At 34.6% G+C, this 24937-nt stretch overlaps 1 protein-coding gene across 1 annotated transcript in view; it reads left to right on the top strand.

Annotated features, from left to right (window-relative positions):
- The window catches only part of LOC149782249 (uncharacterized), a 665894-nt gene that overhangs the window by 236378 nt on the left and 404579 nt on the right, over window positions 1–24937 (top strand). Inside the window, exons 81-88 of the mRNA XM_089935099.1 lie at window positions 854–1030; window positions 5639–5894; window positions 7744–7904; window positions 8528–8707; window positions 9589–9850; window positions 11216–11376; window positions 13611–13781; window positions 23025–23277. Of these exons, the coding sequence (XP_089791225.1) occupies window positions 854–1030; window positions 5639–5894; window positions 7744–7904; window positions 8528–8707; window positions 9589–9850; window positions 11216–11376; window positions 13611–13781; window positions 23025–23277 (1621 nt within the window). The remainder of the gene's footprint in view (window positions 1–853; window positions 1031–5638; window positions 5895–7743; window positions 7905–8527; window positions 8708–9588; window positions 9851–11215; window positions 11377–13610; window positions 13782–23024; window positions 23278–24937) is intronic.

Here is a 24937-nt window from a genome sequence, read left to right as displayed (position 1 = left end):
ATGCAGTGGTGTTTGCCTGGTAATAGCATTCATCCCCATACAGTACCTTAAAATCCACGTTGCATCAAACATAATGAAAACTTTGATTCTACCTATGCAGAGCTTTGTTGAACATATAACATTTCTTATTTGTTTATTTTGTATTAACAATGGAAAACATGCAGTTTGACACGCGTTGACTAAAGAAAGATAAGAGCTGCCCATACATATTCCTTGTAAAACATTTTGAAACACAATAATTTAAGATGAAAAATCAAAATACTTAGGCAAGTTTTGCTGCCATAGATATTTTTTTTGATGGCTTTTTTTTATTCCATCTCTGCCAGATGTCAAGTTTTGATCATAGACTCACAAACCATCATGGACTACATTTGATCACATAATTACTTATAACATCTTAATAAAAATTCCATATTTGGCTGTAAGCTCAAATTGACAGTTTTTTACACATGTAATTCTTAATCAAATTACTCGGCACAAACCATTGCGTAGGTCATGGCACTGGCGGAACTGGTCCATAGTACACAGATTATGTCTGATTTCTGTAATGTGTGGATAGTACATGTAAAAATTTGGGTGGGGTGAGTGGTCCAAATTTTTTAAATCTTTTAAATTTTCAAAAGTGGTAGATGGCTTTTAAAACAGCATTTTTTTTCAACCACCACTGCAATCGCATGTATGACTTAAGTTGGTTTTGATTGTGTTTACTCGAACATTTAAGAAAAAGTTTTGTCAAACAATTTGACATGTTGGAGTTACTCTTTATATTAGAAATGGTTTGTATACTTTATAGCTGCAAAGAATAACTGGATGGAAGAAACTTGCTAAAAAAGAGCTATGTTTTTATTTACAGGGTTCAACTTTAATAATTGGCTAACTGAGCACAGTTTATCTGTGGGCTCTGAACTGAAGGAATATGCTCGACTACAGCTTCTGAACACTCTGGGTGTGTCTGACTTCCTTCATAAACCAGCATGTGATAACCTCGACTTGCAGTATTTTCCACAGCAATATGGCTGGAAGACTCAAGGTAGAGTTGAAATATTATATATTTAGTATGCAAGTCTGGAATCTCTGAGTGCCAATTCAGGAATTTTAAGTTCAGTACAAACTTTGGAACTTGCTTTAACTCCATAATGAACTGTATCTCTCAAACAAAAGCTTTGCATTCACTGGCTATTACTCCTTTCACTTGGTTGCCTTTAGTATCTTTGATCACATTTGTGAATGACAAAGATAATTAATGGTTGTTTAATTGTTACTTACACAGTAATATTTAAAAAGTGAGTAGAACATTGAAATGAGTTGATATCAAAGACATAATTAACTTGATAATACAAAGCAGGTTTGCTTTTAATTGAATGTAAGGATACAACAAATACATGTGCATTTTTCTTTTTTAAATACAAGAAGGCATATTGCACTTATGATGATTACACTGAAAATAAATTAAAGTATAGAACAAAAACACAAATTGCAATTGACAAAGCTTATTTGATTGCTATTTATTTCTTAAAGTCTTGCCACCAGTAGGCATTAGTGACATTTTCACTGATCAGAATTTTATCAAATATTGTTATTTTCAGTGTACTGAGAATTTTTATATATAAAGAAAATGTAACAAAATATAAAACAGTGGAATTGCCAAGGTATCTGTATTTATGAAATAAGTCTTCTACTTAAAGAACATACCCAACAAATGCCTATATTCAGAAGACACTTTTCAAAACAAGCGACAGAGTTAATCTTGAAAATGTATTAACCTGGAACTTTTATTCAGGAAATACTGATTACCCCTTTCAAAACTAAGTAACTACAAGGGAAAGACTACCATTCAACACTAAGTAACTTTCAAGATCTTAATAAATGTAGGCAACATATTTTCAATGACTTGTATAAATTTCATTTCTTGTGATAGGAATACATATTTGGTACCATTATAAAGAAGATAAATTCAGGTTTCTAAAAATATTCTCATAAGCAAGTTTAGTCTCACACAGATGTTATACAGGTATTTCAAAAGGTAAGTTAAAGGTAAGTTTCACTGTATTCTCTATAAAATGTTGAATAAAGTGTTTAAAGAGTAATATGTGTGGTCTGTTTTTGATCCACTGTGGTGTTCTTACAAATCATGGCTTGAATAAATGCAATGTTGTCTCAGAATTCAAGTTAATCCAAAGGTGAGTTAATGATATGTCTACAGGTATTTAAAAGCTGAAGTATACAAGGTTTTATGTTCATTTATGTGAAATAAATATTAAATGAAACACATGTTTTGACTGTGAACCGATTAATTTTATCCAGGAAGCCAGAATTTCTCACTTTCGTACCAATATAGTTCACCTCTGTTGAATTTCATAACTTCCGTCAAAATGAATAAGCCATAAAATGTCTTTATTTCTGATAATGTGACATATGTCCAAACACCTTTGTGTTGATTTGGGTCAGTCTCTTGCTTCAGGTGTGCGCTGGTATTTATAAATCTTGCCATTTCTGAAAACACATAGTTGCTATAAAATAGCTGAAAATATTTAAGAAGTGTTCCTGATCCATTAAATACTCGTGTTGGATCTACATGTTCGAAAAATGCATGAATATTACATTCTGATGGAGATTTTGTCCACTGACAAAATTCAGGTGTTTCGTACACATTGGCGTGTTCAAAACCTTCAAATTTTCATCGTTATCATTATTGCCAACAATATCACACCATTCTTGTATATGTTCCCTCTCTTGATTTATCTTTAAAAGATCAAAATTGTTGATATTTTCAATTATTTATCCCCCAGATAATTCCGATTCATCATCAGACAAGTCTGCCATTTTGGATGTATTTAGGCGACTTTGAAGATTTCCATTTATAGAATGGAAAACCCCCCTTTCTTGTTCTTTCTTGTTAAGAACCTACTTAAAGTCCGAATGTATCCAAATAGTATGCAAATCAATCAATGTATAATATAAATATTTACTCTAGGGGAATCCCAGACATTGACCAATCAGAGAATTTATAGCCAAAACGAGACAGATATGTGAGACTGGAATACCTGTCTACAGTGTTGAGTGAGAGTTATTGTTCCTGGACCGCTTTACTGGTCAGTAGTGTTGAAAGGATTAAGATGGTAGACGAGTGGTCATCATCTTGAATAATAAACTCACAGCCAGATTAATGTCAGTACTACATTTAATGCTATAGTTGTTGATAATATGCATTGTCAAAACATACACAGAATTCTTACAACTTTGCACAGTATATCTCTTCAATCAATCAATCTGATCTTGACCAGCACTTTTTGTTTTACTTGGCTACTTCAACAACCACCATACACTTTATTGCTGCAGGGAGAGGGAAGAAAATAGAAAACTTTCTTTCAGAAAACAATATTTGCCTTTTTCATGACAAGTCCTATACCAACCTACTTCCAGCCACAGAATCCTAGTCCTCCTTATATTGACTATCAGAATCCATTTTTATTCCTTTACTTCTTGTGGGAAGCTGGTGATGACCTCATTGGTAGTGATCACTTTCCAATATACCTGGGGCCCTGAGTGGCTGAGTGTTCATTGCGACACCTCACAGTACCATCTTGAGTCAGTCGCATGATAAAGCCTCCAAAATTACCAAAATTACCACAAAAATTAGTCATGATCGGATTTGTGAACTACATCGAAACAGCAAATTTCATCATCTTTTTGGATTACTTTTCCACACTGAACAGGATGTGTTCATACAATCTAGAAAAAGTATTCTATCCTGTTGACAGCTTAGTGACCTTGATATTAGGGAGATCAAGCAAAGTTGCCCTACGTTCCCCTGTTTTTGAATGGAATATGGTATCACTCGTATATTTCAAATTGCAGAGATGATGTGGTATTGTTCTGATGACATATGGGATATGCACTCCTGAATGGTGAACCTCAAGCAGAATTTGATTCCCCTGTCAGTGTCCACAGAAAGTGAAACACATTCATATAGGGTGCATTGACTTTCACCTTGTAAACATTGATTTAAAAAGGTTTATGGTCAAGAAGTTTTTTTGTGCAGGCTTTCAATTTTATATTTAAATTAGTGCCATTTGGCTATTATTGTACGAAGGTGGTAAAGCTAAAATACAATTACCCATTAGGGAGAGATGGTAATTACTATTGTCCAGTTTTTTGTGTGCAAGCCCTTTGAGAAGAAAACTATAGTTTTCTTACTCTTTAGTAGAATACTGTTTGTTTTGCTTTAAATGCACTTTGTCATCTCTAAATTAGCTAAGCATGAATGATGAGTACTGTTTTCATGTTGAACTTTTGATTGCATTCTTTAATACAAATTACAAGCCAGGGGTCTTTACTTGACCAAGCGGTTGTCAGACCCTGGCTCGATTCCTGCTAGAAGTCATAAGTTTACCCCAACATTCCAAAGACTTCCATACAACTTCAGTTGTAATTTAGAAAGCCCAACATGTCCGTTTTATACATAAATTTTACTCTAATTAATGCAAGACCACCGATAAAACAACCTGCCAAATATCTATCAACCGCACATCTGCATGGTTTCTCTTCATCAGGTTTCTGTACCACCAGCCGTTCACGCCATAGAAACTATACGAGTATCCCCTAACACTGGGAACTATTTTAACTCCGCCATCTTAGGCCAGTCAGTGTATGCTTTCCAGGCACATTTCGCCAACATAACTGCACCACATTTGCCACCATGGCGACATAAACGGTATCTGCAGAGTCCCTTCTTATTTATTCCTCTATGTAATTTACTGGTTTCCTACTGTAAATACTGCCAGTGCAGTCACACCACCAATGTACACCACTAGATTTAAATATGGACTATCTTACTCCAGGGACATTCATTCGGTTTTGGCCTGAATTCACTACTAGTGAACCATGGCATCATGGAAACTCACTAACACTTCACTCCATGACGTTTGCTCCTAGTAATTGGCTAATTATTTTGGGTTAAGGATATTTCCATTGCACCGAATTCCAATAATCACACAAGTAATCACACAAATCTAAGAATTCCTTAAAACGGGGTGCTATAACTAAATGCGCATACTCCAAATTTATTACAATACATTATTAAGGACATTTGTCCATGTTTAACTGAAAAGAGGTATATAAGCCTATTAAGGCATCTGCAGGTATTGCATTTAATAATTCATTAATTACTGGGATATTATTTGTGCTATAATGCCAGAACAACATAGTTTTATTCCAAATATCACTTTTTCATTATGATACAATGGTGTTTTTTTATGGACCCAGAATTTGGATAAATGCACTATGAGATAAATCATCATTCCCCCCTGAAAAAATATACTGATGTTTGATGTTTCAAAACATCACTTAAAAACTGGTATTTAACATACTATTGAGAAAAATAATAAGATAGTTTTAAAATATTTTTATTTTGTAAATGGAGTTCTTTATTTACTGCTTAAACTTGGAATATTAAATATGTTTTTAATACATTGAATATGCTTGCAATTAATGGAATGGACTCAATGTTTTTGGATATTATATATGCATATTTTTTCTAGTAGTTGTCATTCATTATTACATCTGAATGAAATTACCACACTTGCATCTCTTTCACTGTTGGATATGTTTCCAATAAGGTTTTCACTAATATTTACAGATTGCTCCACAAAGTTGACCAGTCTACCACAGCTCCCATCGTTTGCCTCCTGTAGAATTCTAAGAAGCTGCACAGCTATTGACTGCTGCATCAATTTTGTGGATATAGGCCAGACATTCCATTTTACCTTGGATATTGACTTGTGCAAAAATACCCTTATTGCTAGCATTGAGGGTCTGAAGGTAAAATGGAGTCTTCTGAACTTTGTGTGGGGAACAAAGGAAACTATTTCACTCCATGGACTTGCATCCTTGAAGTAAGTTTCTTATGTTATTTCAATTCAGGTAAATTATCTGTAGTGCACGCAGTACTCAGATTTATCGCATTATGTTGTTTTTCATACATTCTTAGTATGTTTAACACAATGTGTGTGTATGTGTCTGATTTGGATTATGAACGTAGCTTTAAAAAAATTCAGTCATATCGCTACAATGTCTGCAGTATGGCAGTTTATAGTGATGTCTGGCACTGGAGCATCATGTACCAGACATGTAGCATGATGTCCCACCCAGTCACATTATCCTGACACCAGGTTGACCAATCCTAGCACTAACCTCTTAATTCTGAGTGCCAAGTGAGGTACTTGCTAGTACCATTTTTTTAAGTCTTTGGTATGACTTGGCCAGGGTTCGAACATGTGACCTCCTGCATCCAAGGTGGACACTCTAACCACTTAGGCCCTGCAGTAGACTAGCACAGCATTATAAATCTCTTAAGTTACCAGCTTAACATTCAAATGTTTATATTTTAAGTCATAAAATCAAGCATGTTTTTCATACTTTCTTTATACAGATTATCAGCATATTCCATCATGTTATAAATAGAACCTTATACATCTGTGCTGACTTCATATGAAATTTATAAAATCGGTCTCAAATTCGCTTTGTTTGGTGGTGACTGTTGATATTATTGAGTACAATTTAGACCTTATTTATAAAAATTATTTTCAGAAAGATAGGTAATTGCTTGTTCTATACAGTTTTTAAAAATGTGATCAAAACATACCATTATTCCTGTAGTAATAGTGTCATTTCACTCTGTAAATGCTGAAGTCTGAATTATCTTGTAATTTTTTTTATAACCCCATCTCTTGTAATAAAAGTACATGTCAAGTTGGTATTGTAAATGCAGGGTATCATTTCAGCTACAGGTATAATTTATTATAGTTTGATTACATATACCTTTAACCATCAATTCAGTTTATTTTGCTGCTTGACATTTTGTATTTTATGTTCATTACATAACCACCCTATGAAATACCTGCAAGAAAGTAACTGTTTAAAGACATTTTTAGTAGAGACCAGCTACTCTACTGTAAACTGGATTGAATGTTGTTCACTTTGATCTCCAAGTGAAAGAGTTCCTCATTAGAACAAAATGTTTACTACTTCCTGCACTTACTATTGCTAACCAATTTGTTACCCAGTTCACTGTCTAGCTGTTATTATAAAGTTCATAGCAATGGATACTTTTTGACTGAAAGTGTTGTAATGCCAGCTGTTGTGCAGCATACTGAAAACTACATTGTTTCCCAATTTTAGAACAATTATTTTTTTTTTTTTAAAGATCACCTACATGACTAAATTGATAGACACTTTAGCAGTAAAGGTCACTTGTGTGAACTCAATTAAACTTGCAGTTTTGATGGTCTCTACATAAATTTTGAGTATATCTCTGTGTGTGTATATATGTATGTATATATATAGAGAGAGAGAGACAGAGAGAGAGAGAGAGAGATGTTTGTGCTCCTTTGATTTTCATAGGAGTTATTATTCTTCTTGTCCAACAGCTGAATGCATTGTATAACAGAATTTTATGAATGCTACAACTCTTGCAATTTGCAGTGGATTGCTGTGAAACTTTTGTACATATTTAATAATTTTAAAAAAATGTTTGCTGATATAACAAAATTCTTACATTATGTTCACATTATATATGCAATTTATTTTACTGTTGATTCAGCTCCATCCTCCATCATAGGTTAGGAGTGGGATGTGGTAGAGATGGGGATATATCTACTTGAGGAAATTGCTCACCATTCATTTTGTTAGTTTATAAAATTTGATGAAAAAAAAATTATTTAACTTAAAAATTAATGTATTTAGGTTTAGTCTGAAGGAAGATTCTGCAAAAAAGAATGTTGTTTTGGATGCTGTGATCAGTTTCTGTCTGTCACCTGAGGGTAGATGTAACATTGAGATTCCTTTTTCCAATGTCATCCTGCCAAAACCTGGATGTGGCTGGAAACTGGGTTACTTGGATTCTAGTAAGTCTGGCCTTGTCCATGGGAAAGACAGTTATCTCCCTTTTCATTTATATGATAGTTTTAAAATAATGTGTTAAAACTGCAACTAAGAACAACAAGTCCCAACTAGAGAATGGTAAATTAAGCAATGTCTTGTATTTGAATATATATATATATATATATATATATATATATATATATATATATATATATATATATATATATATATATATATATATATATATATATTGTTGAAAATATTGGGGTTTTGTGATGGCAACATTTTTTTTGAAACTTGAATACAAGATTTATATGACCATTTTTATGCCTGTTAAAACACTTTGTGCAGAAATTATTTTTAAATGTTTTTTTAAGTAGCTCCAAGCTTCAGCAAATTCTATACTGCTAGACTGAAATCTGCATTTCTGACAGTTAATTATGGATTTTACTGCAGCAAAGTTGATGTTAAATTAATCATGTAACGTTGGCAGATAAGTAAAAATAAAAAATTATGTATGAATCGTTAATGTTTTATCAAGACTATAAATTGTTATACTTTGTTCTGTGACTGGTTTGTGGTAAACAAAATAATATTTTTTCAATGTTCTAATTGAAAATAAATGATTATTGTTTGATGCTGATAGATTTGACACTTAGCAACTTTAAAACAAGCCATGGATTATCTCAGAGTTTGATTCAGTTGACTCCAGGCCTTTCAGCTCTTTTGATGGAGAAACAAGGAGTTCTTCAGTATCTGAGCACTTATCAGTGTAATACTCAGAAATCCCCGTACACACCAAACGTAGATGGCTGGAACAAACAAGGTAATACTAATGGGACAAAAGAATTTTTTAAAGTCAAAATACTCAAGAGCTTTAAGTAGGAATTTTATTTTGATCTCGTCTCTGCAATCCTAGGCTTATAATCTACTCAGCACATAATCTCGTTTTACATACAGAATCATAGAGGTATAATTTTTTTTGTATGAATGACAAATTATATCTACTCAGAGAATCAGAGTTCTAATCGACTATGTATGTGTAACAAATACTGATCATATGCTGATTATACTGTCTTTGATAAACAAATTTAAGTTCTGTATTTTAATTTGGTATTTCTGTCATATGAAGCACATTATTAGAATTGGTCTGTATTCACATCCCATGCTACTGATGTGGTAAATATAGAAGTTTAAGTTTATCTTGTGTGCATTTTGTTTTGATTTAGACAGGGTTAGTTGCTTTTTTTTTATTTAGACTGGGTTATTTACTCTTTTCTTTTGATTTAGGCTGGGTTAAATGCTTTTTTGATTTAGACTGGGTTAAGTGCTCTTTTGTTTTAGACTGGGTTAAGTACTCATAATGGAGACTTCTTTTCATTCTACAGTTCTTATTTCATTTTCTATGCACACTTGTTTCTTATGATAAACCTTTTCCAGGTGTGTTTTCTTAGTTAATTTTTATACATCTGACCTGCATTTTATTTTTACATCTGTATTCATAATAAGTCAGTTAAAGTTTTCCATCCTAATCTGGCTTTCAAATTATATGTGATTTATACAGACGTCAGATTTTGTCAGTCACTTTGTCAGCACAAAATAATTTCATAGTTTGGGGTGGGGGACTTTTTCTTCTATTTTACTAATTCATATTCAGTTTATGCTATATTTTATTGATTACTGATTGCTAATTTTTCTGACTTTCAGCTTGCTCAATGAGTTCCTCAGTTGCCCTTCCCTCATTGAGTGGTCGTAACATCTTTGGCGCTTTGTCCAGTTCATGCACTGCCTTAGATCTTTGTTTGGAAGTTCCACTTTTGGCACGGACTTTGCATGCTTTTCTGAAGGCTGACTACTGTTTTGCCACAGTCTCTTTTGGGATTGATGATTACTCAGTCAGCGTGGGAATTGAGGAATTCTCATTTGGTACAGTGCAGAACATATGGTTGAATGGAGTCTTTAGACTTGAGTAAGTTCTAACTAGAAATTCTATCTGTTGATAATGATGTGCTTTTTGTCAAGTGTGCCTTGTTTTGCCTGTCTTCGTTTGTCAAGTTTGCCTTGTTTGAAGCTCAGCACAGCAATCCTTTGGTGTAAAAGGTGTCATATGTTCATGATGGTGTCTGTCAGGGAGTCCATGTAGTTGTCCATCCATCCATCCATTCATCTGACTCTACATAGTTATCCACACCCACGATTAACCTCACTGCTGAAGATTTTTCTGTTGTCAATTTCTTTGTACAGTAGGCAATATAGTGATGATGCTTGGTATGTGGTTACATTTTGATATGTACAACACCACTTTAGTCAAATTTTGATGGTGGAATCAACATGCAGGCCATGGCCACTTCTACATCCCTGCAGAGGAAAATTTATTGACTTTGTGATAATATTCATTCTGTAATGTGTAGTTAAATACAAATATATTTACATATGTACCATTTCTTCATCTGGATCAAACTAGACTTAGACATTAAGGTGCTAAGTGTTGTTGGAGAATCACAAAGACTCGCAAACCATCATGGACAACCTACAGTCCCTTCACTGCTTATTTGGTCTGTAAGCTCATATCATCTGGATCTTAGATGAGTTTAGTTATGAACAATATTCTTGCATAGTAATGGGTTGTTCTTGTTTCTGATTCGCTGAGTGTAAACACTCTAGAGGCCATATTTCTGATTAGAATTTGATTAGATTTGATATCTAAGCTACTGTCATCAAGATCTCAGATGAGTATGTAAGAATGTATGTATGTACATACATACTTATGGGTGTGGCTGTGAACAGTTTCTACGTTATGAATCATGACCTGGTCCCCAGGGGCATGGAAACCTTCATTGGAGAAGGCTGGTTGCATTAATACTTTGTCCTTTTTATGCGAAGAAAGTGATCCTGTATATGTGGTCAAGAAAAAAATTCACCAGCATTAAGAAACAATGTAGCAACCATGGACACCAACCTTGTCTTTAACTTCTTTAGTTTAAATGTGTGAATTTACATTCACAAGTTGACATATGTTACTTCTCCTGCGAGAGATATCAGGTCTTCTTCTGCCTCTTGTTCATTCGGTCCTATGATTCAGTGCTCTTCCTTCTGGACCACTCATCTCATCCACTGGGCTGTAGGTATTTTTGGCCTAAAAATGTTAATATCACATAACAATATGACCATAGGTGCTTCAGAGACTTTTAACAATGTGACCATAGGTACTTTACAGATTTTGTGTATTTTGTATTGGTTGGATGCTAAACGTTTTTGACTTGTAAAAATTATACATCTGAATAATTGCACTTGCACTAAGTATTCAGGTTAAACATCCTTTTTTAACTTATAGCTTCATCATTGATGACCTGAAGGCAGAGAGTGTATTCATTGTCAGCCTGAACATTAGTGTATGCACTGACCCTAACATCTGCCAAGTTCAAGAAGTGGTGTTGCACAACAACAAACTACCAAAGACACCATGTAACTGGAAAACAGATTTCATCACACCAGGTAACTGTGAATTTAAATTGTACAGCTGGGAGATATATTTTAAAAAACAAAAAAAGTATGATGGAATATTTCTATAATTGGCATTAAGAGAAGTACAGACTTGGTCTTGTATTACAGATTCTCTGTCTGTCAGATATCCTTTTGACAGACATTGAAAATGAAGTTGATGCTCAGAAAGTTGCTTGAAAATTATTATCTTTCAAGACCAGGTGTTCTTTATGTAGAGGTGTCTGCTAAAAGAGATTTCACATTAATTGGTTTTGTATTTGTAATTTCTTACCAGTTGTGAAAATTTTATCAAATATTTGCAATCTTTGAATCAGATGCTTATGGAGTTGCAATACATCATGAAGGTTATATTGTTCAAAGGAAAATAAACTACAATGATGCACCATAGAAGATCCAATGGGAAGTAAACCTAAAAATATGGGATCGAGAAGAACCACATTGATTTTGGATTCTAAAGGTGAAAGGTCATGGTCACCGTAACAGAAAGAAGAAAACTGTTTCTGTACAAAAATTTCATTTATCTATTTAGAGGACTATTAACATGAAGTGGACATATAAAGTGCAGTTGACACTAGTAATTATTAAAGTAAAATGTTTAAAACTTGAGATAGATTAGAACTTCATCAACTTTATCTGGTATGGGTCAAGGACATATTTTTATTCCAATTGTACTAGCATTCCACTAGTTCTTAGCAGAGATCCAAATTTATTTCATTTTTTCAAAATATATTTATATTTATTTTGATTACTTAAAATAAAAAGAAAATAGTGTACTTTGTTAAAACAAATTAAATATAAATTGATCCATTATAAAAAGCTCTTTCTTTAGGCTGTAAAAAATAGTTTGTTTTAACACATTTCCTCATCTTCAAAAGAAATGTTTTCATATTATATGTTTATGGTACTGAAATAAATTCATTGTGTAATTTATTTTATGTCTCCATTGAACACATAATGTTACAACAATACCATTAGGAATTCCACTCCATTCCAAATGTAGTTGTCCTTCAAAAGACAAAGAAGTTTAGGCTGTTGATTGAAAGATGCTACACTGTTTTGGTGCACTTCCCAGAATCCACAGGATTTATCTGAAAATAGTAACCTTCCATCTTGAGAGGTCAGTATTATGTTATTTAATTATATTTACTTATAGATCATGCACACCATATGTACAAAGTTCATGATCTCAGTGAACACTCAAGAGGTGTTTTGGGGTTTACTAAATATACATATATCATATAATGTTTGCATCAGTTGTTTATGTTGGTCAGAATAGACTTGGTTGATAGTTGTGTGAAAACAGTTGAAAGGCAAGGAAAAACACTTGAGACTTTAGTATTTATGTGCAGAAGTTCTGAGCTTTCATCCAAACACAGTGTCAATAGATAATATAGTGGGTGATTTCTCTGTGGCCTTTCCACTTCCAGGATTTCTCAGACATTGCTGTCATTGGCCAAAACAACTAAATGACTTGTGGAGGAAGAACACATTTCTATGGATTCCATTGAGTTACCATATTATTATTTGGTGCTTTTATCTCCGATCAAAAGAATGAACCAAGAGTCCATGTCATAGATTTTGGTTTCAGGAACTTTTCTTTCTCACCAATCTTCCTACTTTTTGACTTATGCAAAATATAGATTTTAGATAAAGAATGTTTAATACATGCCTTGTAAGAAAATGAACAAGAATGTAAAGGCATAGTTTGTACTCTCCTCTTTCTCAAAATTCACAATACGTATCTTTAGTCAGTAATTAAAAATATTTGAATTCAATATGTGGCAAAGATAACATTTAATTTTTTAAACAAATAAAACTAGGCATTTATTGCATGGATAATGCAGAATTAATCCTGTATTCCAGTTTCCAATGGATTTTAAGTACAGAAATGTGTGTATTTTTTATTTAATGGCCATGTGGTGATGGCATTGGGGGGGGGGACAGGGGCAGGAGCAAGGCGGAGTAGTGTTGGTATATGACAAGCTTTGTAATTGTTTCTTTTGAAAACATCTGTTTTATTTATGAAATTCCAGTCATTTTTTACAGCTGTATATGAGTAAATAACTTAATTGTATAGTGTAGATTTGTGGGGTCAAATGCACCGATCTTGCATGAGACCACGGAACACATGATAGTTTCATCAACCTCACAACATTGCAAAGAAATGCTGTCAGTAAAGGCACAATATTTTTTCAGAAGATCTATGTTATTTTCATATTTTTCAGACTTCTCACTCTCAACGTGGCTGGCAAACCATGTTGCAGGAGGCAAGTTGACAGAGTCACTGAGAAGAAATCTCCTGAATGAACTAGGGCTCTCTAGTTATCTTCTCAGTACCCCATGTCCTGAAGATACCACTACATTTGGCCAAATCAATCAGGACAATTGGTCTCAAGGTACTGTCAATCTTAATCTTATACAAGAAATTTTGATCATTTGTGTTAAGAACTTTTATCTTGTGAGAGAAAATATTTACTTTATTTTAAAAGGTGCATCTTCCTATTGATTAACTCAACTAGTCTTGGACATAGAGCTTATGAGATGGTCGATTGTCTGCACAAGATTGTTATCGGTACTGCTTCTAAACTACTTAGATGAAACATTACACGCATTCATCGTGTAGTATAGTTGGCCCTCATTCAAAGTGGACAACCAGTATGGCTACCACCAAAGATCCTGTCAGGGTGTGCATTTGCATGAATCGTGCAAATTCATACACTTGGGACCAGTGATGTTTGAGAACTTATGCAAATTACTTTAAAATCATACTTGAAAATGTATTCTGTGCAGTATACAATTTTATACAGCCATTCACCCTTAAAATGCTTGTTGTGACACAAGTCACGCTAGTAGAAATATCATAGAACTTGCCACAGTGTCTTTTTTGTAACTGTTTACGTATCTGGGTTCTTCAGCTTGAATGGTTGGTTGTTAAACTAAATCTGATTTTGGCATGTTTGGCCCTGGAACAAGCATTCTCTCATAGATTGAACCTTGCATCTTGTGAAGTTTTACAAATGGACATTTATAATATAGTCTACCTAGAAAACCCAAAATGCCTGATTACCACTATGGTTTATCTTTCAAGAAAAGTTCCAGTTGACAAATACTGGCTGATGATAACGTTATGAAAGTAGATCAGATTATTGGAGCTGGGAAAATATTAATGGAGATACCACTGAGTGATTTTGAATTCAAAAATAGTGTAAATATGGGTATGATGTACATGCCGGTTGGAAAGAAAAACAGATGGCATGCCAACTGACCACTCATTTTAGTCGTATTTTGAAAATTAAATGTGAAAATGGCAGACTAACAGGCCAATTTAAAATCCAGACATCTTAAAAGTAGAATGTAATTTTTTGCTTCTTTTCTCGTCACAATTTAGTCCTGTGGGATCTTGTGCTAAAAAATCATATAGCCCTAGAATAAAGATTAAGATAAATTTGATAAAAAGAGAATCTAAAAATGAAATAAAGATATTTATTTGATGAAAATACCTCTGTCTGAACAAGTAGACTATGGTATTAATGGACTTAAAATCCTGATACAGCTTTATAGAACAGTAAATCTAGCATAGGAGTCAGTAAAGTACTAATTCAAAAAAGTTGACCTTTGGCAGAGCTTATGTTAGAAAAATCTTATTTTGGAGCAGAATTATCTCAAAGACAGTACCTGTGTGATGTGGAAAATTGTACATAACAACGATAAAGAAGACTTTTCAGACTCATTCTACTTGGCTAAGCTAGCTATTTATATGCTTCTTCATACACTAGACTGTAAAAAGAGTTCTCAGCACAGAACAGTATTCATCATAAGGTGAGGAACAGATTAAGCTCAAAAACAATCAACAGAATGCTTATACAACTTGAGACAACATCTTTTATAGATTTTGTTTTCAATTGGGCTCAATCAGAGTGGAGCAGGAAGAGTGATGGATATTGAAGTGTTAGGTAAATATTGAACTTTGGTCGTTTTTTCCTCCCTCACATTTTTGTTATACTGCCCCCCTTATCTTTTTGGCAATGGGGAGCCCCCCCCCCCCCTTTAGATGAAATGCTGGCAGCATCTCTGCACCACAGTGGCCATCTTGAAAATCTTGTTAATACTAATCCTCATGAGTGGATGGTTATATCAAAATGGGGTTTTCACTAAAAAAACTTATTATGATGCCTAGTTGGTTGTAAAGAAAAATGGGGAAGATCACTATTGAATATGGCTTCTACAGTGTCCATCTTGGAAATCTTCTTATTGCTACTTCTCCTGTGATTTCTAGTTAGTCCTCAATAAATGGTGCTGATCTGAACTCCAATATGACCACCACTATGGCAATCTTTAAAACCTTTTTATCACTATTTCTCATGAATGGATGGTCTTATCAGCATTGGGTTTTCACTAAAAGACTCCTTGCCCTGAAATGAAAATGGGACAGATCTGATGTTCAATATGGCTGACATCTTGAAAACCTTCTCTTTCTGAAAAGAAAGTCATGTTGACATGGACTTATAACTTGAAGACTTCATATGATAGCTTGTTGGTACTAAATGAAAATAGATCTGAGCTGATCTGATATCCAATATGGCCACCACAGTGGACATCTTGAAAATATTATTGCTCCTCATCCTGAATGGATGGTCATGTCAACAAGGGAAGAGGTTCTCACTTAAAGACATCTTAGGATGTCTAGTTGGTTGTAGATGAAAATGGTGCCAATTTTGATGTTTAGTTGGTCCAGTTGGAAAATGGTGTTTATCTAATGTCCAGCATGACCACAACAATGGCATGGAGACAATCTTGTTATCACTACTGTTCTTATGGCATTTCATTACTGCATGTCCATTCATGCCTCAGTCTGTTGGTGCTTTGCCATGGCCAGGCATACAGGACGATAAAAAGTGAAAGATGGCAATAAATATCTATTTTAAAACAATGTATCTGGCACTGAAAATATTCAAGGTTTATGGTAGAGGGCTAAGTTTCAGTGTAAAGTGTTTGCTGTTGTTATTGTAACGTATTTGCAAGGTTAATATTAAGGTTAATATCAATATAGTAAGGAAGATTTAATGTTTTTTGATCTTGAAGTAATGACAAAGACTAAATTTATGCAAATACACAAATTGTCATCAATTAATGCATTTTTGGGTCAGAAAGTATGGGTATTATAATAAATGCTGGTAGGTATGAGTGTACACTAAAGATAAATGAGAGCATGATCTGGAATGGAAAATTCCCTGGTGCAACTGAAATTCCCTGGTGCAGCTAAAATTCCCTGGTACATCTTATTTCAAACATGTTAATGTTTTCCATCAGTGATTGCAGCCTATGATAAAACTTCTGTTGCAATAAAGTAAGTGTCCAAGAAAAATATGATATTACAGTTCTGACAACAAAGTTAAGTTGGCAAAACTGTAAATGCAAGGCAAAGAGACAATCAGCTCCTTGAAATCTTGTTGAAGGTGACAGATATAATCAGTCTCTTAAAGCCTTTAAAATAAACAGCACAGAGATATTCATATTCTTGGCTGTGTTTGGAAGAAAAGCAGGAAAGACAATTGCATGTGTTGGACATAATGTCATGTCGATTTTAGTCGATTTTAGTATTGCTCATAGCAAAAATGAATTAAAGGTCATGTTGAGAGATATAGCAAGGATCCATTGACCTCAGTTTAGACAGTTTGTTGTTTGTATGTGTTTGAGTGTGTGATTTCAATTTTAAACGTAGCTTTAACAATTTTTCAGTCATATTGCTATGATGTCTGCAGTGTGACAGTTTATTGTTGTGTTTAGCAGAGTAGTTTGTTGTTTGTACATGCCAGTCTTAATCAGATTGCTCAGAACACATCATTACCTTTAAAATAGTAGTTTTGTCCTACTTCCATTAGAATCACTTGTATATCTCATTTTTATTAGATTTTGATCATATCATCTGGATTTTAGATGAGTTTAGTTATGAACAACATTTTTTCATAGTAATGGGTTGTTTTTGTTTCTGATTGGCTGAGTGTAAACACTCTAGAGGCCATATTACTAATGAGAATTTGATCAGATTTGATATCTAAGTTACTGTTTTCAAGATCTCAGATGAATTCACTGATGGGCAACACTCATGCATATTAATGAGATAATCTTGTATCTTGTTGGCTGAGCTTTTGAACACTTTGGAAGCCATAGTTCTGTAGAGATTTGTTTCATTATCAGAACTGAACTCACAACCTTCTGGTTGTGTATGTATGTATGTACATACGTATGGGTGTGGCTGTGAACAGTTTCTAAGTTATGAATTATGACCTGGTCCCCAGTGGCATGGAGACCTCCAGGGGAGAATGCTGGTTGCATAAACACTTTGTTCTTTTTATGCCAAGAAATTGATCCGGTGATAAAGTGATCAAAAACAAATTCACCAACATTAAGAAACAATATAGCAACCATGGGCACCAACCTTGTCTTTAACTTCTTTAGTTTAAATGTGTGAATTTACGTTCACAAGTTGACATACGTTACTTGTCCTGTGATCGATACCAGGTCCACTTGGGCCTCATGTTCAGTAATGCATGGATTCAGTCCTATAATTCAGTGCTTTTCCTTCTGGACCACTCATCTCATCCACTGGGCTGTAGGTATTTTTGGCCTAAAAATGTTAATATCACATAGCAATGTGACCATAGGTACTTCACAGTTTTAACAATGTGACCATAGGTGCTTCATAGACTTTTAACAATGTGACCATAGGTACTTCACAGTTTTAACATGTGACCGTAGGTGCTTCACAGACTATTAACAATGTGACCATAGGTACTTTACTTTTCTGAAAAGAAAGTCATGTTGACATGGACTTATAACCTGAAGACTTCATATGATATCTAGTTGGTACTAAATGAAAATAGTTCTGAGCTGATCTGATATCCAATATGGCTACCACAGAGGCCATCTTGAAAATATTATTGCTACTCATCCTGAATGGATGGTCATGTCAACAAGGGAAGAGGTTCTCACTTATCCAATATGGCCACCACATAGGCCATCTTGAAAATATTATTGCTACTCATCCTGAATGGATGGTCATGTCAACAAGGGAAGAGGTTCTCACTTAAAGACATCTTAGGATGTCTAGTTGGTTGTAGATGAAAATGGTGCCAATTTTGATGTTTAGTTGGTCCAGTTGGAAAATGTGTTTATCTAATGTCCAGCATGACCACAACAATGGCATGGAGACAATCTTGTTATCACTACTGCTTTTATGGCATTTCATTACTGGATGTCCATTCATGTTTCAGTCTGTTGGTGCTTTGCCATGGTCAGGCATACAGGATGATAAAACTGGAAGATGGCAATACATATTTTTTTTAAACAATGTATTTGGCACTGAAAATATTCAAGGTTTATGGTAGAGGGCTAAGTTTCAGTGTAAAGTGTTTGCTGTTGTTATTGTAACGTATTTGCAAGGTTAATATCAAGGTTAATATCAATATAGTAAGGAAGATTTAATGTTTTTTGATCTTGAAGTAAATACACAAATTGTTGTCAATTAATGCATTTTTGGTTCAGAAAGTATGGGTATTTATCATAATAAATGCTGGTAGGTATGAGTGTACACTAAAGATAAATGAGAGCATGATCTGGAATGGAAAATTCCCTGGTGCAACTGAAATTCCCTGGTGCAACTAAAATTCCCTGGTGCATCTTATTTCAAACATGTTAATGTTTTCCATCAGTGATTGAAGCCTATGATAAAACTTCTGTTGCCAAGAAAAATAAGATATTACAATTCTGACAACAAAGTTAAGTTGGGAAAACTGTGAATGCAAATAAGATTCTCTCATTTTTGTAGTACTATTAGAGCATTATGTATTATTATTATCCTTTATCTCACTAACTTGTTGTGTGTCCACCAGATTTTAAGGGTGTGGGGACACAGTGCCATTGGGATCCTATGTACATGTGACACTGAATGGCCACCACAGTGGCCATCTTGAAAATCTTGTTATTGCCACTCCTTCAGAATGGAAATTCATATTGATATGGGGTATTCACCAGAAGACTTTGTGTGATTCTTCTTGTCCTAAATGAAAATGGTGCTGTTCTGAGGGAAATTTGACCCCAGAGCAGCCATCAGGAAAATCTTGTTATCCCTACTCTTTCAGATTGGATGGTCATAAATGGGGCTGATCTGGAGTAAAATATATGGCCACCACGGTAGCCATCTCGAAAATATTGTTATGGTTATTTCCCCTGAACAAATGTAATATTGCCATGGGTTTTCACCTGAAGACTTCTTATGATGTTAGTGGTCCTAAATGAAAATGGTACCAATCTGATGTCTGATATGGCTGCCACAGTGGACATCGTAAAGATCTTGTAAATACTAACCATCCTGAATGAAATGTAATATTGCCATGGGGTTTTCACCAGAAGACTTCTTACGATGTTTAGATGGTCCTACTGTTACCATTCAGGCATTCAGCATGCCTGTCATGGTAGCCATCTTGAAAATATTGTTATCACTATTTCTCCTGAATGAATGGTCATGTCAGTGTGGGGTTTTCACTGAAAAGGCTTCTTATATTGTTAAGTAGGTCAGAAGATTAAAATGGTGCCAATCCAACCTCTATTATGATTGCCACAATGATCTTTTTAAAAAACAATCATGTTGTTACTACTTCTTCTAGATGGCTGGAACATAAGTCCCTTTTAGGGACTTGTGTTAACCTTTATATATTTAGGTTTCTGTGTTTTTTGCCTTTTATCTTGAAGGGTACGGCTTTACTGTTGTTTGTAAAGGTTTATCTTCCTAAAGTTTATCACAATTGTTTGTTTTATATTTATAGAACTAAGGATTGTACTGATTTGGCATTACATTTGTACATGCATACTTTTTATAAAGGTGCTTTCATTATGTTTTTTTCTGAAAAAAAATAAAGTAGGATCTAAAGACATATTTTAAGGTCTGACCTTGTTTTTGACCTTGTCTGACCTTGTTTTTGCTTTGAAGAAAATCTAAATGTTTAAAAGAGCAGATTAAAATAAGTAGCCATTACTACCTCAAGGTATGTAAATTAAAACCAAAGTGTCCAAGAAAATGATTAACAATTACAAGCTTTATAAGAAGAGTTGAACTATTTGCAGATTGTGTAATTGGACATTGTGAGACCTTTTTGTGCAGTTTGAGTTGAACATACTTGTTTTTCTGTCTTTGTCCTTTTTTATGCAATTAGAGTTGAACATATTTGTTTTTCAGTCTTTGGCCTTTTTTGACCATTCTGTTTAAGTACCATTCCAGTTTTAAGATCTTAATATTTGTGAATCATATTTTCATGGATTTGTGTGGTTTTTCAGAAAATGACACTTTTGTCTATATTAATAAAGTGGATATGTCTTTGATGGGAAGTAGGTCCTATTGTCATAGTAGATGGATTGTTGTTCAGTCTATGGCTTAACAGACCTGCAAGCTCTTACAGTTTGACCATAAATCATACTAAACTGACCAAAAAATTATGAACTTCAAAAATAATGTAATGAAAACATGATTATTGTCAAATCCAGATATTGGCTTATCCAGGTTTGGTCTGGATCCATGTTTTAATATTAAATTCAGTGAATTTGGTCAGGAAAGCAGACTAAATTTGCAGGAGTATCCTAGATGGTTTATCTGCTATCATTTTCATACAAAATGCCTATGATCATGCTTTTATGTTATAGCGTTGCCTAGAAATGTCCAACAATTGAAAACAATGTTGAAGGCAAAAGAGACAGTCAACCCCTTGAAATCTTGTTGAGGGTGAAAGGGACAATCAGCCCCTTGAAATTTAGTTGAAGGTGAAAGGGACAGTCAGCCCCTTGAAATTTAGTTGAAGGTGAAGGGACAATCAGCCCCTTGAAATCTTGTTGAAGGCGAAAGGGACAATCAGCCCCATGAAATTTTGTTGAAGGTGAAAGGGATAATCAGCCCCTTGAAATTTAGTTGAAGGTGAAAGGGACAATCAGCCTTTGAAATTTAGTTGAAGGTGAAAGGGACAATCAGCCTCTTGAAATTTTGTTGAAGGTTAAAGGGACAATCAGCCCCTTGAAATCTTGTTGAAGGTGAAAGGGACAACCAACCCCTTGTAATTTTGTTGATGGTGAAAAGTATAATAACCTCTTAAAGTCTTTAAAATAAACAGCACAGAGATATTAAATGGAATATTCATGTTAATGGCTGTGTTTTTAAGAAAAGCAGGAAAGACAATTGCATGCTTTGGACATAATTTCATGTCGATTTTAGTATTGCTCATAGCAAAAATGAATTAAAGGTCATGTTGGTAGATATAGCAAAGATCCATTGACCTTCGTGGTATTTTGAACAGCATTTTTTTCTTAAACTGCACTGGAGGTTTTTAGGGTCCAAGTGTACTTTTCGAACATTTTAGTTGAACATAATGTTAACTTTCCTGCATCAGGTAACACATCTGAACTTCTCAGATGTGTTTTCCAAGTGGACAATAGCAGAAGATGATATTTTGCTACACCATATTGAAAATTGGTATAATTACAGGAAAATATTGACTGCTTTCTGAGATGGTCTTTTAGAGTTAGACTTAGCTAGGTTTGAGTAGTTGAGGCATCAGCAGATAGGTAACCATGAAAAACTAAAACATCGTCACTAACAACCTTTGCATGATGTTTCTGTTTTTGTCTTTCACTGACCAGTCTGTTTCGGTAACATGCAAATTTATGAATGTTAATATTGTAAGGAAATCTTTATGTTTTCATGGATAATTTTTTTTGGTGGTTTTGCAGAAAATGAAGTTTTTGTCATTATTTAATATAACGAATACAACTCTGAGGGGGAGGCAGGTCCTGTTGTCATGATAGATAAATTTGTGTTCATTGAGTCTTACAATTTGTGGTTTTGATGTAAGCAGTAAATCAAGAAAAATTATGTATTTTAGATGTTGCTAATTTAAATATAAAAGGAGCAAGTCATGGCTAAGATGTCATGGTGCTGTATTATATTTAAATTTAGTGTGTAAGAAGAATGTGAGTCTCCCTTCCCTGCCAGAGAGCTAGTCATGGTGCTGTATCATATTTAATTCAGTGTGTAAGAAGAATGTGAGTCATCCTTACCTGCCAGAGAGCTAGTCATGGCTAGGATGTTATGATGCTGTATTATATTTAATTCAATGTGTAAGAAGAATGTGAGTCTCCCTTCCTTGCCAGGGAGCTAGTCATGGTGCTGTATCATTTAATTCAGTGTGTAAGAAGAATTGTCTCCCTTCCCTGCCAGAGAGCTAGTCATGGCTAGGATGTCATGGTGCTGCATCATATTTAATTCAGTGAGTAAGAAGAATGTGAGTCTCCATTCCCTGCCAGAGAGCTAGTCATGGTGCTGTATCATATTTAATTCAGTGTGTAAGAAGAATTGAGTCTCCCTTCCCTGCCAGAGAGCTCATCATGGCTAGGATGTCATGGTGCTGTATCATATTTAACTCAGTGTGTAAGAGGAATGTGAGTCTCCCTTCCCTGCCAGGGAGCTAGTCGTGGCTAGGATGTCATGGTGCTGTATCATATTTAATTCAGTGTGTAAGAAGAATATGAGTCTCCCTTCCTTGCCAGGGAGCTAGTTGTGGCTAGGATGTCATGGTGCTGTATTATATTTAATTCAGTGTGCAAGAAGAATGTGAGTCTCCCTTCCCTGCCAGAGAATATGATGTGCAGCCTGTCCGAGTCTTGCACTACCGTGGACTGCTGCCTTACTGCTGCTGAAATGCTAACATCATTCCGAACCTCTCTCCATATTGATCCATGTAACCATCAAATAACCATCAGTGTTGAAAAATTAAGCATGACACTTTCGCTGATTGACTATGTATGGGGAACACAAGAGAGTTTCTGGCTGTTTGGAGTTGTCCGAGTAAAGTAAGTTGAACATATATTTGTATATTTAATTTTATTTTTTTTTCTTGCTTGTATTAGCATAGAGAGAAATGGGTGAGATATTGGTATCACATTTATATTAGTGACAGCGCCATTCTCATTGTTAAAAATTTAGATCTTTGTTCAAGGTTTGCAAGTCAGATTATCATGGCATGATGTACTGATGAGACTAATTGTCTCATTCATACTCAGTGTTGACCTATGGAAGGGATTTCTCTGGTCCACAAAAGCATCTCAGTGTTGCTAGGATATAGTGTTGTTAAAAAGAAAAATGTTATTTCACCTTTATGGATATAGATTTAGAAATGCTTATATTTTCTAAAACAAAGGTGTATCTCATTACTAAACATGCAGGAAAGATTGCACATGTTGATGATGTTCTAGGCATTTATATCATCTACAGTATCATTGAGGGCACACATGTTCATGATGTTCAAGGCATAATGATAACAGTATCATTGAGGGCACACATGTTCATGATGTTCTAGGCATAATGGTATCATCTAAGTATCATTGAGGGCACACTTGTTCATGATGTTCTAGGCATAATGATATCATATGCAGTATCATTGAGGGCACACATGTTTATGATGTTCTAGGCATAATGATATCATATGCAGTATCATTGAGGGTACACATGTTTATGATGTTCTAGGCATAATGAAATCATCTGCAGTATCATTGAGGACACACATGTTTATGATGTTCCAAGCATAATGAAATCATCTGCAGTATCATTGAGGGCACACATGTTTATGACGTTCTAGGCATAATGAAATCATCTGCAGTATCATTGAGGGTACACATGTTCATGATGGTCTAAGCATAATGAAATCAGTATCATTGAGGGTACACTTGTTCATGATGTTCTAGGCATAATATCATCTGCAGGATCATTGAGGGCGCACATGTTTATGATCTAGGCATATTGATATCATCTACAGTATCACTGAGGGCACACATGTTCATGATGGTCTAGGCATAATGAAATCATCTGCAGTATCATTGAGGACACACATGTTTATGATGGTCTAAGTATAGTGAAATCAGTATCATTGAGGGCACACATGTTCATGATGTTCTAGGCATAATGAAATCATCTACAGTATCATTGAGGACACACATGTTCATGATGTTCTAGGCATATTGATTTCATCTACAGTATCATTGAGGACACACATGTTTATGATGTTCTAGGCATATTGATTTCATCTGCAGTGTCATTGAGGGCACACATGTTCATGATGTTCTATGCATATTGATTTCATCTACAGTATCATTGAGGGCACACATGTTCATGATGTTCTATGCATATTTATTTCACCTGCAGTATCATTGAGGGCACACATGTTCATGATGTTCTATGCATATTGATTTCATCTACAGTATCATTGAGGGCACACATGTTCATGATGTTCTAGGCATAATGAAATCATCTACAGTATCATTGAGGACACACATGTTCATGATGTTCTAGGCATAATGATATCATCTGCAATATCATTGAGGGCACACATGTTCATGATGTTCTAAAGATAATGACATCATCTACAGCAGGGGTCTCCAACTCAAACCACCCTGAGTTTGCATGAGGTTATTTTAGCTTGCCTAAGGGCTGCACCACCTTTGTTATCTCTTATGA

Source organism: Sinohyriopsis cumingii, chromosome 15 (genome assembly GCF_028554795.1).
Source record: "Sinohyriopsis cumingii isolate HCF-2022 chromosome 15, ASM2855479v2, whole genome shotgun sequence".
Taxonomy (NCBI): domain Eukaryota; kingdom Metazoa; phylum Mollusca; class Bivalvia; order Unionida; family Unionidae; genus Sinohyriopsis; species Sinohyriopsis cumingii.
This window is presented reverse-complemented; position numbering and strand designations above follow the sequence as displayed.